The 20,283-nt window shown below is 38.6% G+C and overlaps 1 protein-coding gene across 1 annotated transcript in view; it reads right to left on the reverse strand.

The window, feature by feature from the left end:
• mast3b (microtubule associated serine/threonine kinase 3b) overlaps window positions 1–20,283 on the reverse strand; it is a gene marked incomplete at its 3' end in the record, with an annotated part of 37,891 nt that overhangs the window by 10,734 nt on the left and 6,874 nt on the right. Inside the window, exons 3-11 of the mRNA XM_083887581.1 lie at window positions 13,318–13,406; window positions 9,194–9,266; window positions 8,018–8,038; window positions 7,613–7,691; window positions 6,050–6,207; window positions 4,062–4,137; window positions 3,402–3,611; window positions 1,372–1,473; window positions 557–689 (exon numbers count right to left, since the gene is read on the reverse strand). Of these exons, the coding sequence (XP_083743707.1) occupies window positions 557–689; window positions 1,372–1,473; window positions 3,402–3,611; window positions 4,062–4,137; window positions 6,050–6,207; window positions 7,613–7,691; window positions 8,018–8,038; window positions 9,194–9,266; window positions 13,318–13,406 (941 nt within the window). The remainder of the gene's footprint in view (window positions 1–556; window positions 690–1,371; window positions 1,474–3,401; window positions 3,612–4,061; window positions 4,138–6,049; window positions 6,208–7,612; window positions 7,692–8,017; window positions 8,039–9,193; window positions 9,267–13,317; window positions 13,407–20,283) is intronic.

A 20,283-nucleotide genomic window follows, 5' to 3' on the forward strand; every position in this document is an offset into this window, starting at 1 on the left:
ACTCAGCTTTTATTTCGTAGTAAAAGTTGTCAAAAATATAAATAACAAAGTAAAGTAAAGTACAGTAACGAAGTGACTGTGTGTGTGTGAGTGTGCGCCTGTGAGGGGCACTTCCTACATTGCTGTATGTTCTTATTTGTTGCTTAATGTTTTATCTGTGTTGTATTTATTTTTAGGTAGGGACAGCAGATGTAAATTAGCCCAAGGCTAACTCTGGTGTAATGCATCAAATGGTGACATTTATGTTTTTAAATGGTCCCTTTTAAAAATAAATCAAATCAAGTATTTGTACTTGGTTACATTACAACACTGAACAATGAATTCTATGTCTGTCTCTCTCTGTTGTTTTCTTCTCTGCACCAGCTTCTATTGTGGCTGGAGATGAGAACAGTGGAACAGTATTTGCAGTAACTCCTAATCGCATTAGGTTCGTCCGACTTTGAGAAATAGTACAATTTGAGTCAGACTGATGTGTTAATGTGAGTTTTTTTTCCTAATGTAATAAGTGTACTGAGTGGGAGTACAAGGCTTTTGCCTCATGGCCGAGTCCCTTTACCTTCTAACAGGTCCCTTGTTAGACCAAGCTGGCTGATGATGTACCGTGGGATGTCCGTCTTGATTCCTTGGCCAACTTTTGCATGACCCTCTGCTGCCTCCAATAGGTGGTAAAACTCCTCTGGATTGAACTCCTGTCAACAGCACCCAAGTGTCATGAAAGTGAATTGGCCAAAGCCAATAACATGATGGAATTCAGAATTCAAAAGAGCAAAAGGGAAGCAGTGGCAGAAGTTCATTCTTACAGATATTCAGCCTCTTACCCTCAAGGATTCAAGTCTATTAACTTTTCTTTAATTACTAGCAGTTATCCTATTAGCTGAATGACTTGTAATTATCTTAACTGCAGCAGTATTCAGAGCTGATGATTTAAAAGGGACTGGGTTTTGTAGCTTATGTCAACACAGAAACAGGTTAAACAATGAATCGCATCACAAAGAAATTTTTTTTACTTGCGTTCTTGAGATAGCCGTCACTCATCACACTATTAGAAAATATGGTCTACAGGCATAATGTCCCAGTTAATATATAGTTATAATAATACTTATATACTTATAGTAATATACAGATCTCCCCAACAAGAAATTTAATTGGAAATCATTTTGTACCGAAGGGGAAGAAAAGTCAATGTTAAATAATCTTCTCCTCCCTCACAGATCATCAGCTTCATCTTCTGGTGACAGAAATGATTTCATATGACAGCTCTAAGGTCACGATCTCATTTGCTCTGACATAAACCTTTACTGACTTCTGGCCCGTTTCAATCAAACTAATCTCATTTTCAGTCGGGACGAGATTGTCTCTTCCTCGGCTTACCAAACACTCCAGCAGGCGAGCTGGCCGAGAGATTATGATGAGGATCTTCCTCACCAGCTGGGAGATGATGGTTACCTCCTCGCTTTCAGAGCGCTCAAAGGCCTGGCAAAACAGCAGGGGAGCATGAGAAAAACAAAACTTTATCACAGAAAACACAGATCACAGGGGGGAAAGTAACCGTACTTAAAATAGGCCAAGAGGAGCTTTTAGGACAAATACTGGACAAAGTCAGAATTACGAGGATTTAAAATTAAGAATCCGTGTTGTTATACGGAGGTATATTAACCTAAAATATCTAACTCTTAATTCATGACATTCTGAAAAAAGATCCTGATGGAAGCATGAATTGAATATTAATTAATCTTTGACTAAATAATTGATCAAAAAAGAGAGGCACACTTTGTCTCTGCAGTAATATAAATCCTAAAAATATAATTTTCATTTTTGTGTTCGACACAGGCATGATGACACTAAGAGAAATATATAAACTGACGTTGCCTGAAGGAATTGCGTCAGAAAAAAAACATTACATTAAAGCAGGAGGAAGTATTAGAATAATCACTGGGTGGGAGTGTGTGTGTGTGTGTGTAGTATGAATGAGTCATCCATGGCCTTTCTTCTAGACGGCTGGAGTGACATACCATATTAGTGAAACATTGGCTGCATGGTATACTATGCAATTCTGTCCCAAGTCATTTGCATGGAGAGCCTGGGAAATGACAAGCTTGATACTATTCTCATATTTCTGTAACATAAGGCTACAACCAGCAACCCAAAGATAAAAAAGCTCACCTAGCACAACCTCTAAATATATCAACAATTATTTTAATAATCAATTCACCTGACTGTAATTTGACCGATTAATTATTTGGTCCAATAAATGTTATTTGGTGTTTCCCAAACTTTGAAATTATGAAGTTCTCAAATGTCCTGTTTTGTCCACCAAACCAATGATTTCTTTAGTAAATGGAGCAAATATTCACATTTAAGAAGATGGAATATCTGACAGCTTGTTTTGATTATAAAAACACAATTAATTGGAGTTACAAAATAGTTGACGATTCATTTGGTTCATGATTAATCATTGAGTGTGTCCAAAAACATGCAATACAGGGATTAGGCAAAATTTGACACTCTAAATTGACAGTAGGTGTGAGAATGAATGGTTGTTTGTCTTTATGTGGCCCTGTGATGGACTGGCGATCTGCCCAGGGTGTACCCCACCTTTCACCGTATGTCAGCTGAGACATATGCGCCCACACAAACTTGATGTGGAGGATAAATTGATAGAAGATGGATTAATCTTTTATCAAGCCCTACATGTATCTATCTCGGTATTCCTTTACTCATATTATAAGACATTCTTTCACAACTTCCTCACCAAACACATGATGTGTGGTGTGTGAAGGCTACAATTACATGTGAACCAATCACTTGGCTCCGATAGGACATTATACAACACATTGGTGTCAGCGGCCATTATTGGCTGTGCTGCCTCTGGCAATCATATGGAGAGACGGATCCCTGATCCCCGGGATCTAATGTAATTTTAAATATGTATAATGTATGACCCCCTGTCGCCTCTTCAGACAACAATTTTCATAATGTTGGATTTTATTGTATTGCTTTCTGTACAAGTTTATTCATGCAATGCATGTTTGAATCGAGGCAAATTTCATGGCATTCCTGAAGCCGTCACAGTTTTAACTTAGTGGCCTTTAGAAACAAAGCAAGTCTTGTGTGAGTATGTGTGTTTCTATGGCAGTATTTGTTCCACTGTATGGGAACAGACTTATCAGTTCAGCTGGAGGTACACCGAGTTGGCCATGCCTTCTGTCTGACAGCATGCAGAGGAACGGAGAAGGCGGTTGCCATAGAAACAACCATTTTATCACAACACTGATGAGACCTGTGACAAAAGTACCTCTCAACTTCACATTTTCCACTACAAGCTGTACTGTCTGTGTGACTGTGTGTGACTGTGTGTGTGTGTGCCTTAGAAATCACACACTTGAGTGACAGGTCCTCACCTCATGAAGAAGCTTCTCCAGCTTCTCCTGCAGCTCAGCAAAGTAGCGCGAGGTAACCAGGCCTTTATGGGACTTATCCAGACAGTCTCTGACCAGTTCGACCAACTGGTGCTGGATGAAGCCCAGCACCCCGTCAGCCAGTGGGAGAGAGCTGTCTGGAGAGTAGTGGGTGACGATCTCCAACAAGCGCTCCTCCATCTGAGCTGTGGCCTGCAGGGAGCACACAAACAACACTTAATACTCTCCAGACAACCAAAATGTTATCCGTTATATTTCTGTCAGTGTTCACCTAATTGTCAACACTTACTAGTGATTCAACAAATGAGATTAACCTACTAAGGTGTGTGATTTTCAAAAGTCAAGGTCAGTAGTGTAAATAATGCATTCAACTTTTTATGTTGATTAAAAACCACATATTGGGACAACACATGTGGAGTGTTTGCAGTCTCAGGGGAAAAATATGTGTTACCACAAGTAAGCAAACCTGTTATTTTTGCAATTGAAGCCAGATTTAAAAGTTGAAATCATTTAGGAGATAATTGTGTTGCTGCAACAACAAAAATAAAACAAACTTTCAACGTATCAAGGTCAGCATTACAGATGTTATGTGATAGCATCTGTATTGTTTTAGAAACAAACTGACAGATATGAAGCACGTACCTTTGGAAACCGTTCTCTGTAAACATGGTTCATCATGACGATCTCATTATCAAAAGAAACCGTGGATCGCCCAGGGCTGCAAATAAAAACAAAACCACTTTATAGAACATTCAAATTAATCAGCAAATGCACCAAAAAAGCACATTTATCCAATTCATCGCTCTGAAAACACTAAGATAGTCATAATTATTTAGTCGAGTCAGTTCAGTCCAACCAATCATTCACATGTCAACTCTCAGCTCATGGTTTAGGGTTTGACTGAAGGTCAGTATCTTTTTGAAGTCAATAACTTCATTTGGATTTGAAACAAAAAGCAATACTGTGAGGCGACATTCAATTTCAGCAGCTCTAAAGCGGCTGAAACTGCAATAATAGTTGGGTTGAACTAAGTTTCTGTGCAGACAGCTGAGGTTTTTCTGGTCTGGTGTGAATCACCAACGTCACTCATTTACTCAAACACCACCATGATCCAGACTAGGGCTGCAATGACTACTAGACAATTAGACTAAATTAATTGTCAACAACCTTTAAGATCGATTCAACAGTTCAGCTCCTTAAATGTGAATATTTTCTAGTTTCTTTGCTCCATATAACAAAAACCAATAATTAAAACTCAATTTTGTTAGCAGAGAAAACAAGTCATTTAATAACATCATAGTTTTGAAGAGGCCACATTTCTCCGGGTATTAGAGCTTCTTCCCACAGCCAAAAACACGCAGAGGTTGATCTGATACTCTGAAGGTCTATAGTGACTGCAGGTGTGAGTGAGAGAGTAAATGGTTGTCTTGGCTCCAGCTCCACACGACCCTCATGTGGAGGATAAAGTGGCAGTCAATGAATGAATTCACAATTTTGAGGATTGGGAAAGCTTGGTCAACATTTTGGACATTATATGGACCAAGCAATTAATCAAGAAAATAATCAACAGTTGAATCGATGATGAAAATAGATGCAGCCCTAATTCAGACCAAGTGTATTCTTACAGAAAATGATTGCTCAAAGAAGCTTTAAAGAGACCACATGGATGCAAACATGCTCCTCAAGTCCTTTTTGTCATGAAAGATGCCTCGGTTACACTGGAAGGCTGCTGCCTCATGTTGCAGCTCACAGTGGCTCTCTGCATTAAGCCCCCATCCCCCAAACCAACACCACCTCGACTACAGTTCAACAGCTAGATCCCCGAGGCGCTGTTAGCTATCACGCCCACACACAGCACATCATGGTGCCAGAACACAGAGCACACCAGCATCGCACAAACAGCGCAGAGCAGAGCCAACAGACAAAAGTTGTCGAAACCACACGGCTCTGCAGTCGATTCTCCACTGCCCTGCCAGCCGACAGGCGTGTGCAATCCATGAGATTCAACTGAGACACCTAATGCTGTGTTTGCATGTGAATTTGCCTTGGTCACGACTCACATCCAGGCATCCTGACATCTGACAGTCAACAACCTCGGGAACATTGCAAGACATTCTGTCCAAATATAAAATGTTGTGTTCTTTCCTAAAAAGGATGCAGTTAATCCTTTGGGAAGGACAACTGAATGCAATCTGCATAAAATATAAATTGACCTAGTTTAATAACAAAACAGACATTTTGACTCAGAGATTCTAATACAGGTTGTTTAACAAGTGGCTTGATGGAAAATAGAGGTGTGAGCAAAAGCAAAACCCACCAACAACACTAATCTCCCCTCTCAACGTGGATTAATGGAATGACAAATGACACCACTGGGTTAAAACGGAACATCTCTTTTTAACTTTTAAACATTTAAAGCTGCCAAAAGTGCAGAATAAACTGTGGAGAAGTGGCAAGCATGTAATACATGTCAGCAAAGCCTAACAAATGAGCTGACATTGTAATTGTGGATAACAATACCTCACTTTTCTTCCTACAGCATTAATGGCTACAAACAAAGTTGCTTTGTTCTAAAATAAATGTGTAGCAAACGGCTTCATTTGGATGCAACGTGAAATTAAACTGGGTACCTGAGGCTCCGAGACCGGGGTCGTATGACAGTCGAGGGCCTTCCATCCTCGTCGGTCATGCTGTCTGTGCTGCGGAAGTGCTTGAAAAGGAAGTGCAGCTCGTCTTGTGTCGGCTGGTATGGAAGCTGGTGGAGGCGCTCCTGCGAGGACGAGGAGGACTGCAGACAAAGATGGATTCAAAAGGTGAGAAACTAGAAGCAAAAATGCCAGATTCAAATCCTCATCTGCATCTAATAGTCATTCAGGCCAATTAAGCGCAACATTATCCATCTCTTTGGACAACCTCAATTTATTGTTTTGAAACGCCACACACAAATATAAACAATGTTTTATTATTAACATAGGCAGACAAGTGAGATTAAAAAAAAAAATGTCTTAAGAGCCGAAGTATTTAGGTACACCTAAAATAGCGTCTGACCAGGCTGATTTAATCAGTATGGATGTTTTGTTGCTGGATTTTTGGATATAAGTGTATGTATGTATTTATGTATGCGTGTTTGCGTATATATATATATATATATATATATACATATTCAATACATTGAATATTTACCTCCATCATAGGGAATACTTCATATACTTCAAATATCATTTTCTCCAATATCAATATGACATAGGCTAAATATATATATACATATATATATATATTTACTGATATACAGAAGGTCTCTTGAAAATAAGACCCTGTATCTCAATGTGATAACCTGTAATGTTAAATAAAAAAATAAAATACACGTCGGGACAAAGCACATACTTGTTATGAAATATTTTGCCTCAGATTTGTGATTGTGTCCCTCTGTGTCCATATAGAAATTTAAAAACATTTACCAGGAGGGAAAAAAACTATTTTTTATGTCGTACAAACACGGAACTATCAATAACAAAGGGAAATGGCAGGTCAGTGCCACATGAGTATAATATCACGGCTAGTTGGGAAAATAACCCAGTGTTAATTACACAACTATATTACTTGGGACAGCAACTCAGAGTACTAACAACACTTCATCACATGATACCTGATTTCCAGAAGCAATATTATCTCAGTCAAAGTTATTGTCCCGCCTGCTGCTTAAAGTTCTATACACTACAGAACCAAATGAGGGGGAATTTCTGATGTCATCAAACAAGGTCTTTTTGTTATTGTTTCGACTGAGAGATCCTATAATAGCAGAAAATGACGTACTGGTGTGCATTTAGTACTTAAGTACTTCATGTATCAGTTAACATGTATACAATATGTCTCTCTCACACACACACACACACACACACACACACACACACACACACAAACACATTCACACAGCTATCCTTTTAAGGACTCTACATTGACTTCCCTAAACTTAATTATAACTACTCAATGGCTAACCCCAACCTTAACCTTGCATATTAACTGTTTATCTTCACCCTAAACTAAAGCAGCTCCTAAGAAACGAGGTTTTGCCTCAGTAGGACCAGGTTTAGGTCACAGACACAAGCACACACCATCTCTTAATTCAAGAGTTGTGTGAGGTGTTAGAATTGCTTGGGCGAGACTTCTATGCTGTGGACAGCGTGGCGACTTACAGAGACAGTGGAGCTCGGTGGATTGGTTCCATAGCCAGACGAGGGGAGGGAAGCCAGAGACCACCTCCTGCCCTCAGCTCTAAGAGAAACGGACATGCAAGTTACATAAGCAGCAGCACAATAAGCATTAGACAGCACTTCATATGTGAAGCTCCTTACATAACAGATGATATAAGAGATATGTGTGACCACAGTTAATGCTTTTCCCCCTTAATCACATACAACGGTGTGTCATATTATTCACAGCAGCTCTTAAGCTTTGTGAAGTCTGTAAGAAAATTAGTCAATGTATGAACCAACATTGATGAAAATCACTGTAAATAATAAACAAATGGTGTGAGAATATATTTAAAAAAAAACAAAACAAAAGGGTAATAATATAATAATAAAAAACAATAAGGCTACCTGTCAGCACGAGCCAAGTGACTGACATCACGACAGCAACAGAGAGGAAGAGAAAAAGCAAAGTTTTTACTGATTAATGTTGATTTACAAAAAGGTGACAAATAACCAATACCATAGGGTTGACATATAGGACCTAAAGCATTATCACAATAAAAAATGACCATTTAGTGGATAGATAACTATTGTGAGGAGTGGCAGATTATCAAAGAACTCTTGCTAAACATGTACATTTCACACATCTTTGTTTAAATATTATAGTATTTATGTTTCATCTCAGGATGTGTTTGTACAATGCATAAACATTAATTCAATACATGTTTTACTATTATTAATTGCAATAATTATTGTTATTGCCCTGTTTTGGCATGAGGAAGAGTTCACAGAGAGACGTTTAAGACCAGGACAGGTTCACAAAGCTAAATAAATTAAGAAGAAATGATCAAAAACTGAAATAAGCAACAATCTAATCTTTGATGCCTTGTGCTGTTACAACTGCAGTATGCAAAATCTATATAATTTAACAAATAAAGGTTTACAATATACTGGTACATATTACCTTTAATCTTAACAGTATATTAGAGTGAGACCATCTCTAATTTTCTCAGAGCAGGTGTCATTCTTCATAGGCTCTAAGGATGAAGCACATGAACTACTCATGAGTTTTTAATGACTGTTCTTGGGTGTCTTAAAGGTGCCGCCTCACTTGTAGGTTGAGTGATGGTATGAATAGGCCTCAGGGGAACCCTCCATTACTGCACTCATACTGCTGAGGAGGAGTCGGCAGGTGGGGGAGGTGAGTGTGTGGTTGTGTGTGTGTATATGCCCTAGGCTGAGTCAACCTCCATCACTTTGATGCTGTTGCGCTACAGGCCTTAGACTCTCTTCTTCTGTCCTAACACACTTTAAACTTAACCATTTCTTCAGAAATCAAGTTTTGAATAATTGGGACCAGGTTTGGGTCTCCATGAGGACTACTGGTTGTGACAAGGACAGTGTTTATGCCAGAAACACACACCTTTTTTTTGGACACTTGTTTTGGGGTTCATGTGGGTTTGCATTGTTAAACAAAAACCACAAAAGGGAAATAGTGATATTGTTTTTAGTGACAGACAGCTGGTGGTATGATAGTTCAAGTCACTCAAGGCCAGGCAATTTAAAAGAGCAGTGTTGACTTACCTTCGGGCAAATGGAAAGTTGAGGCAGGCACTGTTAGGCACATTTCGGGGGCTGTCTAGAGGGCTGCTTGCAGCTGGAAGAGGAAAGACAACATTACCCCACATATTATTTATGACTGTAATAATAGACTTCAAAATAGAACAGAGAAAACCATATGTCTGCACTCACAGGTGGACATTTTCCAAAAAGAATGACATCATTCCTGTGCAGGGCCTCTCACTGCACTGTAAAAGCCAGCAGCATTAACCAGCACCACAGAAAGGTCCAGTATGTCACCTTGGTATTAGATTTTCCAAATACTAAAACACCCATCTATGAATACACATAATTAAGGCGGAAGCTTAATGCAGTTTGGTCTCACCAGAGACTCGGGTCTGGGTACGCTGTGCTTTCTTTACATGCAAGAGATGTTTGAGTGCCTAATTAAAGCCTGATAACTCTCCGTGATCCTCAGCTTGATTGAGTTCAAAAAGGGAGCACTGACACACACTGCTAGAACAAGGAGCTGTTGAGCAAAAACTCTTTTCATACAGTGCAGCTGCTTCATGGCGTTAAGAGGCTTAAACGGCATGTCCCATTGTTGATTTAAAAAAGCAGACGTCCTGCCCTTTAATTATCTTCACACTTCTCTGCACTTGTGGGTAAAGTCTGAACGCCCGCACGTTTAAACTACTCCTTTACAACCATTAATGTCACAGTCTTTGGCAAAAAATGAAGTGGTTTTGGTGTTTGGTGAAGATGCCTCCACCAAAAAGTGAGTGATGATGGTAGAGTTTGCTTTATTTTCTGTGAATTTGTCACAAGAGATTACATAGTTTGTCCAAGATGAGGATTTTTCCACTGTAAAATTGTCCCTCTCCCTATAAAAATGGCTCTTTAAGCCCAAAAACAAGCTTCTTGGTTCATGTGAGGCTGGTGTATTTTTGTCAGACTTCTTAAACTCCCAAACGCCAATGTCAGACTGCACCTCAGACTTTCAGTATCAGTCTACAATCACAGTAATTACTTTCAGCATTGGCTCGCAGCAATGTGAGACCATCTTTTCTAGTGTTTCCAGTCACAATTTAAGGTTCTTTTAATAACTGATGAATAATGAAAATAAAGTGCTACTGGTTCAACTTCAGCTCGCTATCATCCTGCATTAAAATATTAAAGCATCTGCAGAACAATAAGATAACCAAGAGCACATTTCTTTATTATTGTTAGAGATGTCTTGACACACTTTTTATATCACAACCTTGAATGACTACATACCAACATCAGTCCAATACAGTCTTTCCCTTTAACCTTAGCTGTTAAAGACATTTGTGATAATGTATTTGCCACATGGCTAAAACCAGCCATTTCAAAAACCTAATAATCCATATGCAGCCCTCACTCACTCAAGTTGCCTGTTCTTATTGAAACACTTGGGACATACTAAGGGTTCACAGATCACATTTTACCTACTTTTTCTGATACAGAGATTTTGGCCAGTATGGGACCCATATCAATACCAAGCGTCATATTGACTAGGGGTGTAACGGTTCACCAAACCCACGATTCGGTTCGAATTTCGGTTTTTGACTAACAGTTCGGGTTTAAACCTGTTTTTACAAACATGCTGAAAAACCTTTTGGAAAACCTCCAGACATTTTTAGGGGATTTTATTAAACGGTTGTTGCATCGCAATATCAAGAACATGAATATTACTAGTATAAAACTTCTCTTTGTACCAAAATAAACACTTCTATTACTTAACTATCCAGGAATACAAAAACATTTGTCTTAAAACCAGTCTACATTGTCTAAATAAATAAAATAAAAATTAACATCTTACACTAGTCTGAGGTATAACAAAAACAAATAAAAATCACTTTTCTTAAGACCAGTCTACATTTTCTAAATCTATAAATTCCAGCAATGTCTGTCTGTCTGTCTGTGTGTTACTCGCATATCTCTCAAACCGAAGGTCCGATTTCAAACTTGACAGGGGTCTTGCTACGGACAAGAGGAAGTGCATGTTTGACTTTCTGTGGATAAGTGATACAAAAGATGGAGGCAAAAGAAACACACACTGTCTTTTGCTGCTCTACTCCCTCTCTCACTTACAGAGCACTGTGAGAGAGACATGGCGCCGTGAAGCTGAGGCAGATGATGAGCGCAACTGAGGTTCAAAAAGTTATTCTGAGCAAACCGAGGTTCGGGAATTCTGAACCAAAGTCCTTTGAACCAAGGTTTTTTAGGTTTCGGTTCAGACATTACACCAATTAATATTGGCTCATCCCTAATTCTTGTTGGCAAAATCCTGGTTCATGTTACACATAATGGTTTTTGCCCTCTGTCTATTCTTCCCTCTGCTTAACTCCAACTCTTCCAACCATGATGAGTAAACACCCTACACTTCAGCACTTGAAAAAAACTTTGGCCTTCATTATTGCCAAATTTATCATGCGTATTTTGTGTCTTCCGGGTCATCTAAATGCGAAAAAAAATGCGAGGCTTGAGGTCAGTGACCAACTTGACTCAATGACACTAAAAACCACTGACAAAGCCAGAAATCTTGGTTTAGTTATGGACTCAGACCTGAACTTTAACAGCCACATAAAGACCATCACTAAATCAGCCTATTATCATCTCAAAAACATTGCACGAATCAAAGGATTTCTGTCTCAACAAGACATGGAAAAACTTGTTCATGCATTTATTCTTAGAAGGTTAGATTATTGTAATGGTGTCTTCACAGGTCTTAGTAAAAAATCAATCAAGCAGCTGCAGCTCATCCAGAACACTGCTGCCAGAGTCCTGACCAACAGTAAGAAAATGGACCATATCACACCTGTCCTTAAATCATTGCACTGGCTCCCTGTGAGTCACAGGACCGAGTTTAAAATCCTGCTACTAGTCTACAAGTCGCTGAATGGTCTTGGGCCTAAATACATGTCAGAGCTGCTCATTGATTATGAAGCGTCCAGACCCCTCAGGTTATCAGGGACAGGTTTACTCAGCGTCCCCAGGGTCAGAACCAAGCAGGGCGAAGCTGCATTTAGCTTCTATGGTCCTCACCTGTGGAACAAGCTCCCTGAACACCTGAGGCGTGCACAAACTGTCAGCTTGTTTAAATCAGGGTTAAAAACATTATTGTTTACTGCAGCTTTCTAATATTACCAATTTTAACCACTTCCTTTTTAATGATTTTAATAATTTTAAAATAATGATTTTAAATTGCTTTTTTTTTTTGCATGATTTTTAGTTGTTAAATGTTTTAAATTGTTGATCTTAAATTGTTTAATGTTTTAAATTGTTTTAATTTCATAATTGATTTTTGAATTTATTCTGCTTAAATTTCAAATGATTTTATATTACACTCATTTCTGCTTGATTTTAAATTGTTTGATGTTTTAAATGGTTTTAATTTCTTTACTTGATTTTTTAATTGATTGTGTTTTAATTTCAAATGTATTTCCTGCCTGTAAAGCACTATGAATTGCCTCGTGTAAGAATGGTGCTATACAAATAAACTTGCCTTGCCTTGCCTTGCCTAGCCTAAATACAGACTATTTATATATATATATATAAACATACACCAGATACTGCAGTGGTGCTGCATACAGGTTAAGAGTAGCACTGATATGACCTATTGCAATTTTCAAATCAATATTTCTTAAAGCCAAAATGTGTCAAATTACCATTTTAGATTATATATATAATAGTCCTTACCGATACACATCATAGGCTACAGACTGAAGAAAAGATCTTTGCTTTTCACAGCACAATTATCACACAGTAATCATTGTTTCATGTTCTTCAAATGAAAGTGAGATTATGTAAACATTACTCTGTCATATTGCAATCACAATTTCAGTCAATATAATCACAATTAGATAATTATATAAATTGCTCAGTTAGGAGTTGAACAAGCTTAATCTTGTATTTGTGAGCATGGGGGGAAGGCGTCTCTTCCGACTTTGCCAAAGCTGAATGTTCATAGAAGTTGGTGAGTGCTTAAAATTTTAAATTCAAATCATGTAAAATTCAACATTCTCTTCTGTGGAACACTAAGGGTGTGGAGGAGCTGAACACACACCTGCTCCTGTTGGGACACGCTGGGATTAACGATTACAAAATGTTCATATGGGTCTTACCAGTGTGGACAGAGAGTGGAGACAGCGGCCGGGACAGCGTGGGTGATGGCGTCCCGACACCGAGGCTCTTCCTGTTGCTGCTGCGACAGCTGGAATATGAAGAAGAAAAATAAATAAACAGCCTCAAATCCATAACACACATGCTGACATGATCATCATGACATGTCGGCCAGTCGGTTGTGCTGTTGCATAGCCTTATTTCTCATGATTATGCTTATTATCATTATCAAATTATTTGTACACATTGTGGCAGCTGATACCAAGGTAAATAATTGTATAATTGTATAATTGCATTAACAAGTTTGTTTAATGCAGTGCAACACTCTGAAAACAAAACACATGCCCTATAATCATACTATTTGCTTTCCATACAATCATAAAATATACTGATAATTGTATTTACCTTGACTTACTTTTAATGTGTTGATACTTAAACACATATGTATTGAAAATGTTTTTTGCAACATTTAAAAATCCCATATTGAACAAAGAACATAAAGTTTCCTCACCAGACCTTTTTTGTGACGTGTTGACATGTGATTTGAATAAGCAAACCAGTTTGTCTTAAGCCAAGGTGTCAACCAAATTTAAGTGTTTAAATTACCAGGTAAACAAAACATGTGCACGATAATCCTTAACTTCACAAGCCTGCCAAAAAGCCTAAAAAAAACACACACACTATATTTGTGTTTTGTATATTTGCCTTTTTCTTATTTTCTACTCACTTTTATGGCTACAGCTTTTTTCATATAATTCTACAAAGAACTATATGTCTAAGCATAATATTCTTATGTGATAAAGAAACATTACTAGAAATGACAATTTCTATCAAATCACTGACTGATTATATGTTGATCAGTTTATCAAGTTATAATTAGTTACTAGTTCCTTGTGTAATTCTGTTCTTTTTCAGTCAGAACATATATGATATACAAACATGTCCATTCAATTACACTTAACAGATTGATGAAAAATACCATTTCTCTGAACTTAAACATGACAGGAATTGATGCCACTTCGAAATTGTTGAGCTGAATGTCTCGTCTCATTCTACAACACACTACAATGTGAATGTTTGTAGGAATAATGCAGTTATCTTACAATGCCAAAATGCAGGAGGAACCCCAGACATAGTTACATTTAAATTCTTATCATTGTATCCACATCAGTATATGACAAAGGAAACACCAAGCAGAATACATGGTTCCAAATAAGCTAAAAAACCCAGATACCTTATGGTCTAGTACAGAAGAGGCTTATAGTTTATCACAACAACAAAAAAACAACCCCTGTGATCTCACGGTCTCTGTCTGACTGAACTCGATGAGATTATTTCCACCACCAGTGCAGCTCTGCCTTCAGAAAAGGTTACACAACCACAGCTGTAATCTGGAGGCAAAAGCATGAAACACCAGCATGGCCATGTCAGATGAAGACTGATGATAGCTCGAACACAAAGAGGGAGCCTTCCGTCAACAGAAGCAAAGCAGACGGGAGTGTGTGTGTGCAGTGACAGCAACAGCAGGCCCAGCTGGAGCCACAGATGTCCAAAACTTTGGTGTGTGTGTGTGTGTGCGCGCAACCCTCTAGTCCTGAACAGAAGGAACAGACTTTATCCATTCACATTACATTTGGCAGATTTTTCAATGACTCCGGGTTCACTAGAGCGTTAAAAACAAGAAATAAAAATGTCAAATGTGACAGTTACCTTATTTCGTGAAGTGTATATCTTTAGTGTAGGTCAATAATATTCAATGTTCTACAAACAACATACATTTCTCATCAACACGAGACAGATTGAGAATTCATAAGTTGCAGAACTTTGCAGCAACTTACTTAAAAAGCATTGTTCTTAGGACGGTTGGCGAGACAAACCAAGCCTTTTTCTGAAGATTAACTCTGGGAAAGTGATTCAACTGTTGCGCCGACAGTTGAAAGATTTGACGACGACAAATAAATAAATGGACAGTGTTGATTAACTGCTACATCCATGATGTATAGACCACAGTTGAGCTCAGTGCCAAACGGTTCAAATCAGCATGACAGGCCTCCAGCCTCCATCACACAGCAAACAGCCACCAGTGAAGAACAGAGAAGCACAAACATTAGACTTGTAATTTGGTCAATTTCACAACATTACAAGGACAAAAGTGTTCCGAAACCATCGAGGATCTATGACGGTCAACAAAGGATAGCTCTTCTCATCGTTCCCTCATTCTGCTTTTCCTTTTATGCACAAACTACAGATTTGCCTGAAATTACAATAGCATGGAAATGTTACACAAATATTACCCAGGGGTGTAAGATTATATCGATACGCAAAAACATCAAAATAAGTCATGAGCGTGAAACTGTATTGATTCTTTGCAGCAGTGAATTGATAAGTAAATATTTTTGGCAGTGGTTTTGTGTTATATTTAAGCCTCCGAGTGCTAGTTGGCAGCAGTTTTTTAGCCATTTGGCTCCATCCACTAATCTTACAAGACAAAAGAAAACTATAACAAACATTGTTAATTTTAATGAGATCTCTCTTTGCCTGTTTTTTTGGGGTGGGGATAACAAAATTAAATTGCAATATATAACCTTGCTTATTGTATGAATATGTGTCAATATTGTCACCCCTAAATCAGGATATGTATTGTATCCTACAATTAACGTATATTGTTTTTTGTTGGTCAAACAAATACACATGCTTTCACACTGAAGAGCTGCTGTGTGCATTAAACAATGTTTCACTGGTGAGAAGATAAAATACTGCACAGTGTCATAAAGAGCCACCGTTGTTTTAATGCGCCAACTATGAACTGGTGCTAGCGTCACATACCTACCGCGATGCTATAACCACATATTTCTCTGAAAAAAAACGAAGCTACACCATTGTGTCTGCAGCGTTTAATTCGCGGGTTCTCATTTTCCCCAGCAAAAATAACGTGGTCCATAGGAGTCGTGTCATTGGCTGTGGACAAAGGCTGTGTATGAAAACTCTCGGGTAACAGTGAACAAACACAGAGAGCGGGCTAGCTTAATGTGTTCTATCCCACAGAAAATGCACATATAGTAGCATTGACACCAAATGAAAACTGAAAACAGCTGCGACAGACTGGCTGCTGCGTGACGATGTTTTAAGCACAAAACCCAAAAAACTGTAGCCAAATGCAAACGATTAAAAAAAAGAAAAAAAAGAAACTAGCTTTGTGTGCCACATCATGATGACTACCTTTTTGAGCGCTTTAGCAACGCTCCGGGAACAGCATGGGACTTTTTCTGACTCGGCACCGCAGACCAGTGACTCGGATCCGACATGATTGAGAGTTTTTCCTTTAATAATCCCGTTTAAAAGTTGGTTCTGATTTCATAGATATGAAGCTAGGGGTCAGCGTGAAAACCCTCCTCATGCTGCTCATCCCGCCGCCGGCGCCACAACCACCGCCGCCGCCGCCGCCGCCGCTGCTGCTGGTGCTCTGCCCACCATGGTCCCCCTGTCTCGGTGGTTCCTTTTGTATTCACACCGAGTACTGTTCCCAGCGACTCCCGGGCGACAGTTACATCCTCCGGGACACTCTCTGGTTGTAGCGCTTTCCCACAAACACCGTCTCCATATCGGTGTGTTTGCAGCTGCAACAGCGGTAGCTCACTTTAATTTGTCCAACACGCTCTTCTGAGTGTGTGTGTGTGTGTGTGAGGAAGCTGGAGACTGATGCTGCGTTCAAGTGCGGCTTGTTACCGTCGCCTTCAAACTGCTGCAAAAAAGTCTCCCTTAATTTAAAGGTCGAGTGTGTCAAATTGAGCAGAAATTTGGCAGAAATGAAAGATAAAATAAGTACAATTGATGTGAATGAGCGTTTTATGCAGTATATCAGGAGTGGGCTCCTTTTACACTATTCTGTGTAGAATTCCAATATTTTTATGAGTCTGTCTCTAAAGTTATATTGAACAAAAAAGCTATTAACCCTCCTATGACCATCATGATATTCAGGTCGCCTGGATTCAACTCTCACTTTTGATATCAGGCAGTTATTCAAACATTTAGGAATTGCAGATTGAGAAGCTGACATCACAAACGTGTGACACAATGTGAGTCTTGTCTGTGATTGGACGCTCGTTCCGCAGAAGTCCTGAGGGCTCTCTGCTTTCTGGTATCCATCCATTTATCTTATACTGATTTATCCACTGTGGCAATCTCAGCTGACATAGGGCAAAAGGCGGGGTGCACCCTGGACAGATCACCAGTCCATAGTTATTGAATTTTCTAGATAACACAAACGGTCGAGGAATTACGGTCATGAGAAGTATGCATGTCGATACTGTCGGCGACAGAAGGGTTAAAACCTGTCAAATATTGGAAAAATTATTAAAAACTTGTTCCATAACTCATGCAGAGTTGAGATGTTAGAGCTGCAACTAGCGATTGTTTTCATGTTTGATGGATCTGTTGATTGTTTTCTTGCTATATCAATTGCTTGTTTGGTCCGTGGAATGTCGGAAGGTGTGGATATGTGTTGATCAACGTTTCATTTGGGAGAATGTGGAGAAAGTTCACTGGAGAACTTTTTTGGATTGTTGAGGAAAACTTCACTATTGATAAATCGAATTATTGTTGCAGCCCAAAAAAACTTTAAATGTCCGTATGGTATTGTGGTGCTATGTCTCCCTCGTACTCCTCAGGATTTTTTTTTAATGTTATTCCGTGTTCCGTAATTTTGATTATTTACGTACTTGTGTGAATGTTTCATTTTCTCTCTTTCTTTTTATGTACGTAGTATTTTCTTTTTTTTACGTCTTAAGTATTGGGCCCACGGTTGGTGTAGTGGTTAGCACTCTCACCTTTGCAGCAAGAAGGCCAAAGCCCAAGCCCAAGCCCCAATTGGAACAAGAGCCTTTCTGCAAGGAGTTTGCATGTTCTCCCCGTGGGTTTTCTCTGGGTTCTCCGGCTTCCTCCCACAGTTTGAAAAAACAATGAATGTATGATTGTGGTGGTCGGAGGGGCCGTTTGGCGCAAATTGGCTGCCACGCTTCCATCAGTCTGCTCCAGAGCAGCTGTGGCTACACGTAGCTTACCACCACCAGTGAGAATGTGTTAATTAATAATGGCCAATTTGTAAAGCGCTTGGGGTGTCTAGAAAAGCGCTCTAGAAATGTAATGAATAATAATAATATTGTATAAAAGAAAAGAAACACGTTTTGGTGCTAACTGAAGGCTACACTTGGAAGGGAAGGGTGAGGTGAGGGATATTCAGCTGCAACATGCAACTTCACAAATAAATCTATCTATCTATCTATCTATCTATCTATCTATCTATCTATCTATCTATCTATCTATCTATCTATCTATCTATCTATCTACCTAACAAAGTACTGCAGGGTTTAAATTAATCTGAATACCACACTAACGGCTATAAAAGTGGTACAAAACTACTAAACGCTCCCCCCCTCCCGTTTACATCTTGACTATAAAGATACTGCACACGTGTGAATTCACAGCCGCATTGTGGAAAGACTCACAATTCTGTAATGTTGTTGTTCTTCAAACAGGGTCACGCCCTGCATTAGGAGTGCAATAGAAACGTGTCTATTACAGGCTAAACTGGATTTCAGGGACAGTAACTCTGTTGGATGAGTCTTTTAATCTGAATAATCTGGTGTATGATGACAGCATACCAACAGTAAAGGTACTCAGTGCCAGATGGTGCTGAACACAAATACCAGCACTGTGTGAAGCAAGTGGTGTGAATTTTACTGTTTAAAAAAAATCCTCAATAATATTTTGCACAAAATGATGTTGTATGTCATGAGAGCAATATGTATTTACACTGACATATTACGATCATGCATCTTCACTTTTTTTGTTGGGGGTGGGGGGGGGGGGGGGATGCAGTAGACTGTTTGGTAAGGGTATAAATAGTCACAACCATTGCCATAGAAACACTATCTTCCCTTAAGTCACTCATTCTCATTCATACTAGTGCAGCAATTTCCTACAGAATTTGAAAGCAGCATGAAATGCTGTTGGTTTAAACCATGCAAAGTCTGGTAAAGGGAAGAGTCTAGTATAAGTTAACTTCAAATTTGTAGTACGTTCCACTGCCTATAGCTAGCCCCGCTACTGCCAACGGCATTAAAAAGAGGTGTAAAGAGGTGTAAAATAAAGAATATAGGAATATAATTTAATTGAGCAAACAAAATAAACCATCTTATTTGATCACTTCAAATGAACACAGATATTTTTAAGTGATGAAGATGTCAGTGCAGACCATACCTACGTCTGTAGTGACACATTCTCATGTTTCTCTAATGGAGAAGCTATTTAGCCGAAATTATCTTTTTAGTGCTAAAATGTAATTATTACTGTTATCCGTTCATTTTCAAATGTACGGTTTTACAAAAAAAAAGAGCAGAGAGTAAAGAGTAAAGCACATTATTATGTCTTGATTCAGATGCCAAATTATAGTTATTTACTGGCATTCCTGAACTGAAAAATTGTGTTTTTGTGGTTAAATGTTTGATTATATTTTGACTCACATTTGGGTATAAAAACGGTGAATTCGGTTATTATTATTTGACTAATACAAATAACATTTTTAGTTTCATACAAGTTTTTGAAAGATTGCTCAAATATTTATGTTTTTATGACAGAGGGTAGAACACTTAATTGTAATTCTTTTATGACAATCATGTTATCAGCTCCTTATTCTGTCTTGCGCCATGTGAGCCTTAATTAATGCAATAATCAATACAGTAACTAGTCTCAAATTTATCAAATGATCACTATAACATTTAAAAATAAAAATTTTCACACACACACATTTATTGAGCAGGATGAATCCCTCTCTAGGAATCCCTGGTTATAATAAATGTTGTCTCTTTGTGTACTATTTTGTGTCCCTAAAGACATTTTTCCTTGCAGCAGTAAGATTGTTTGTGCTCAGACAGCCCTGTTCTCAAACATGTCTTTACATCCACAGGCAC

Source organism: Microchirus variegatus, assembly GCF_963457635.1.
Source record: "Microchirus variegatus genome assembly, chromosome: 4".
Taxonomy (NCBI): domain Eukaryota; kingdom Metazoa; phylum Chordata; class Actinopteri; order Pleuronectiformes; family Soleidae; genus Microchirus; species Microchirus variegatus.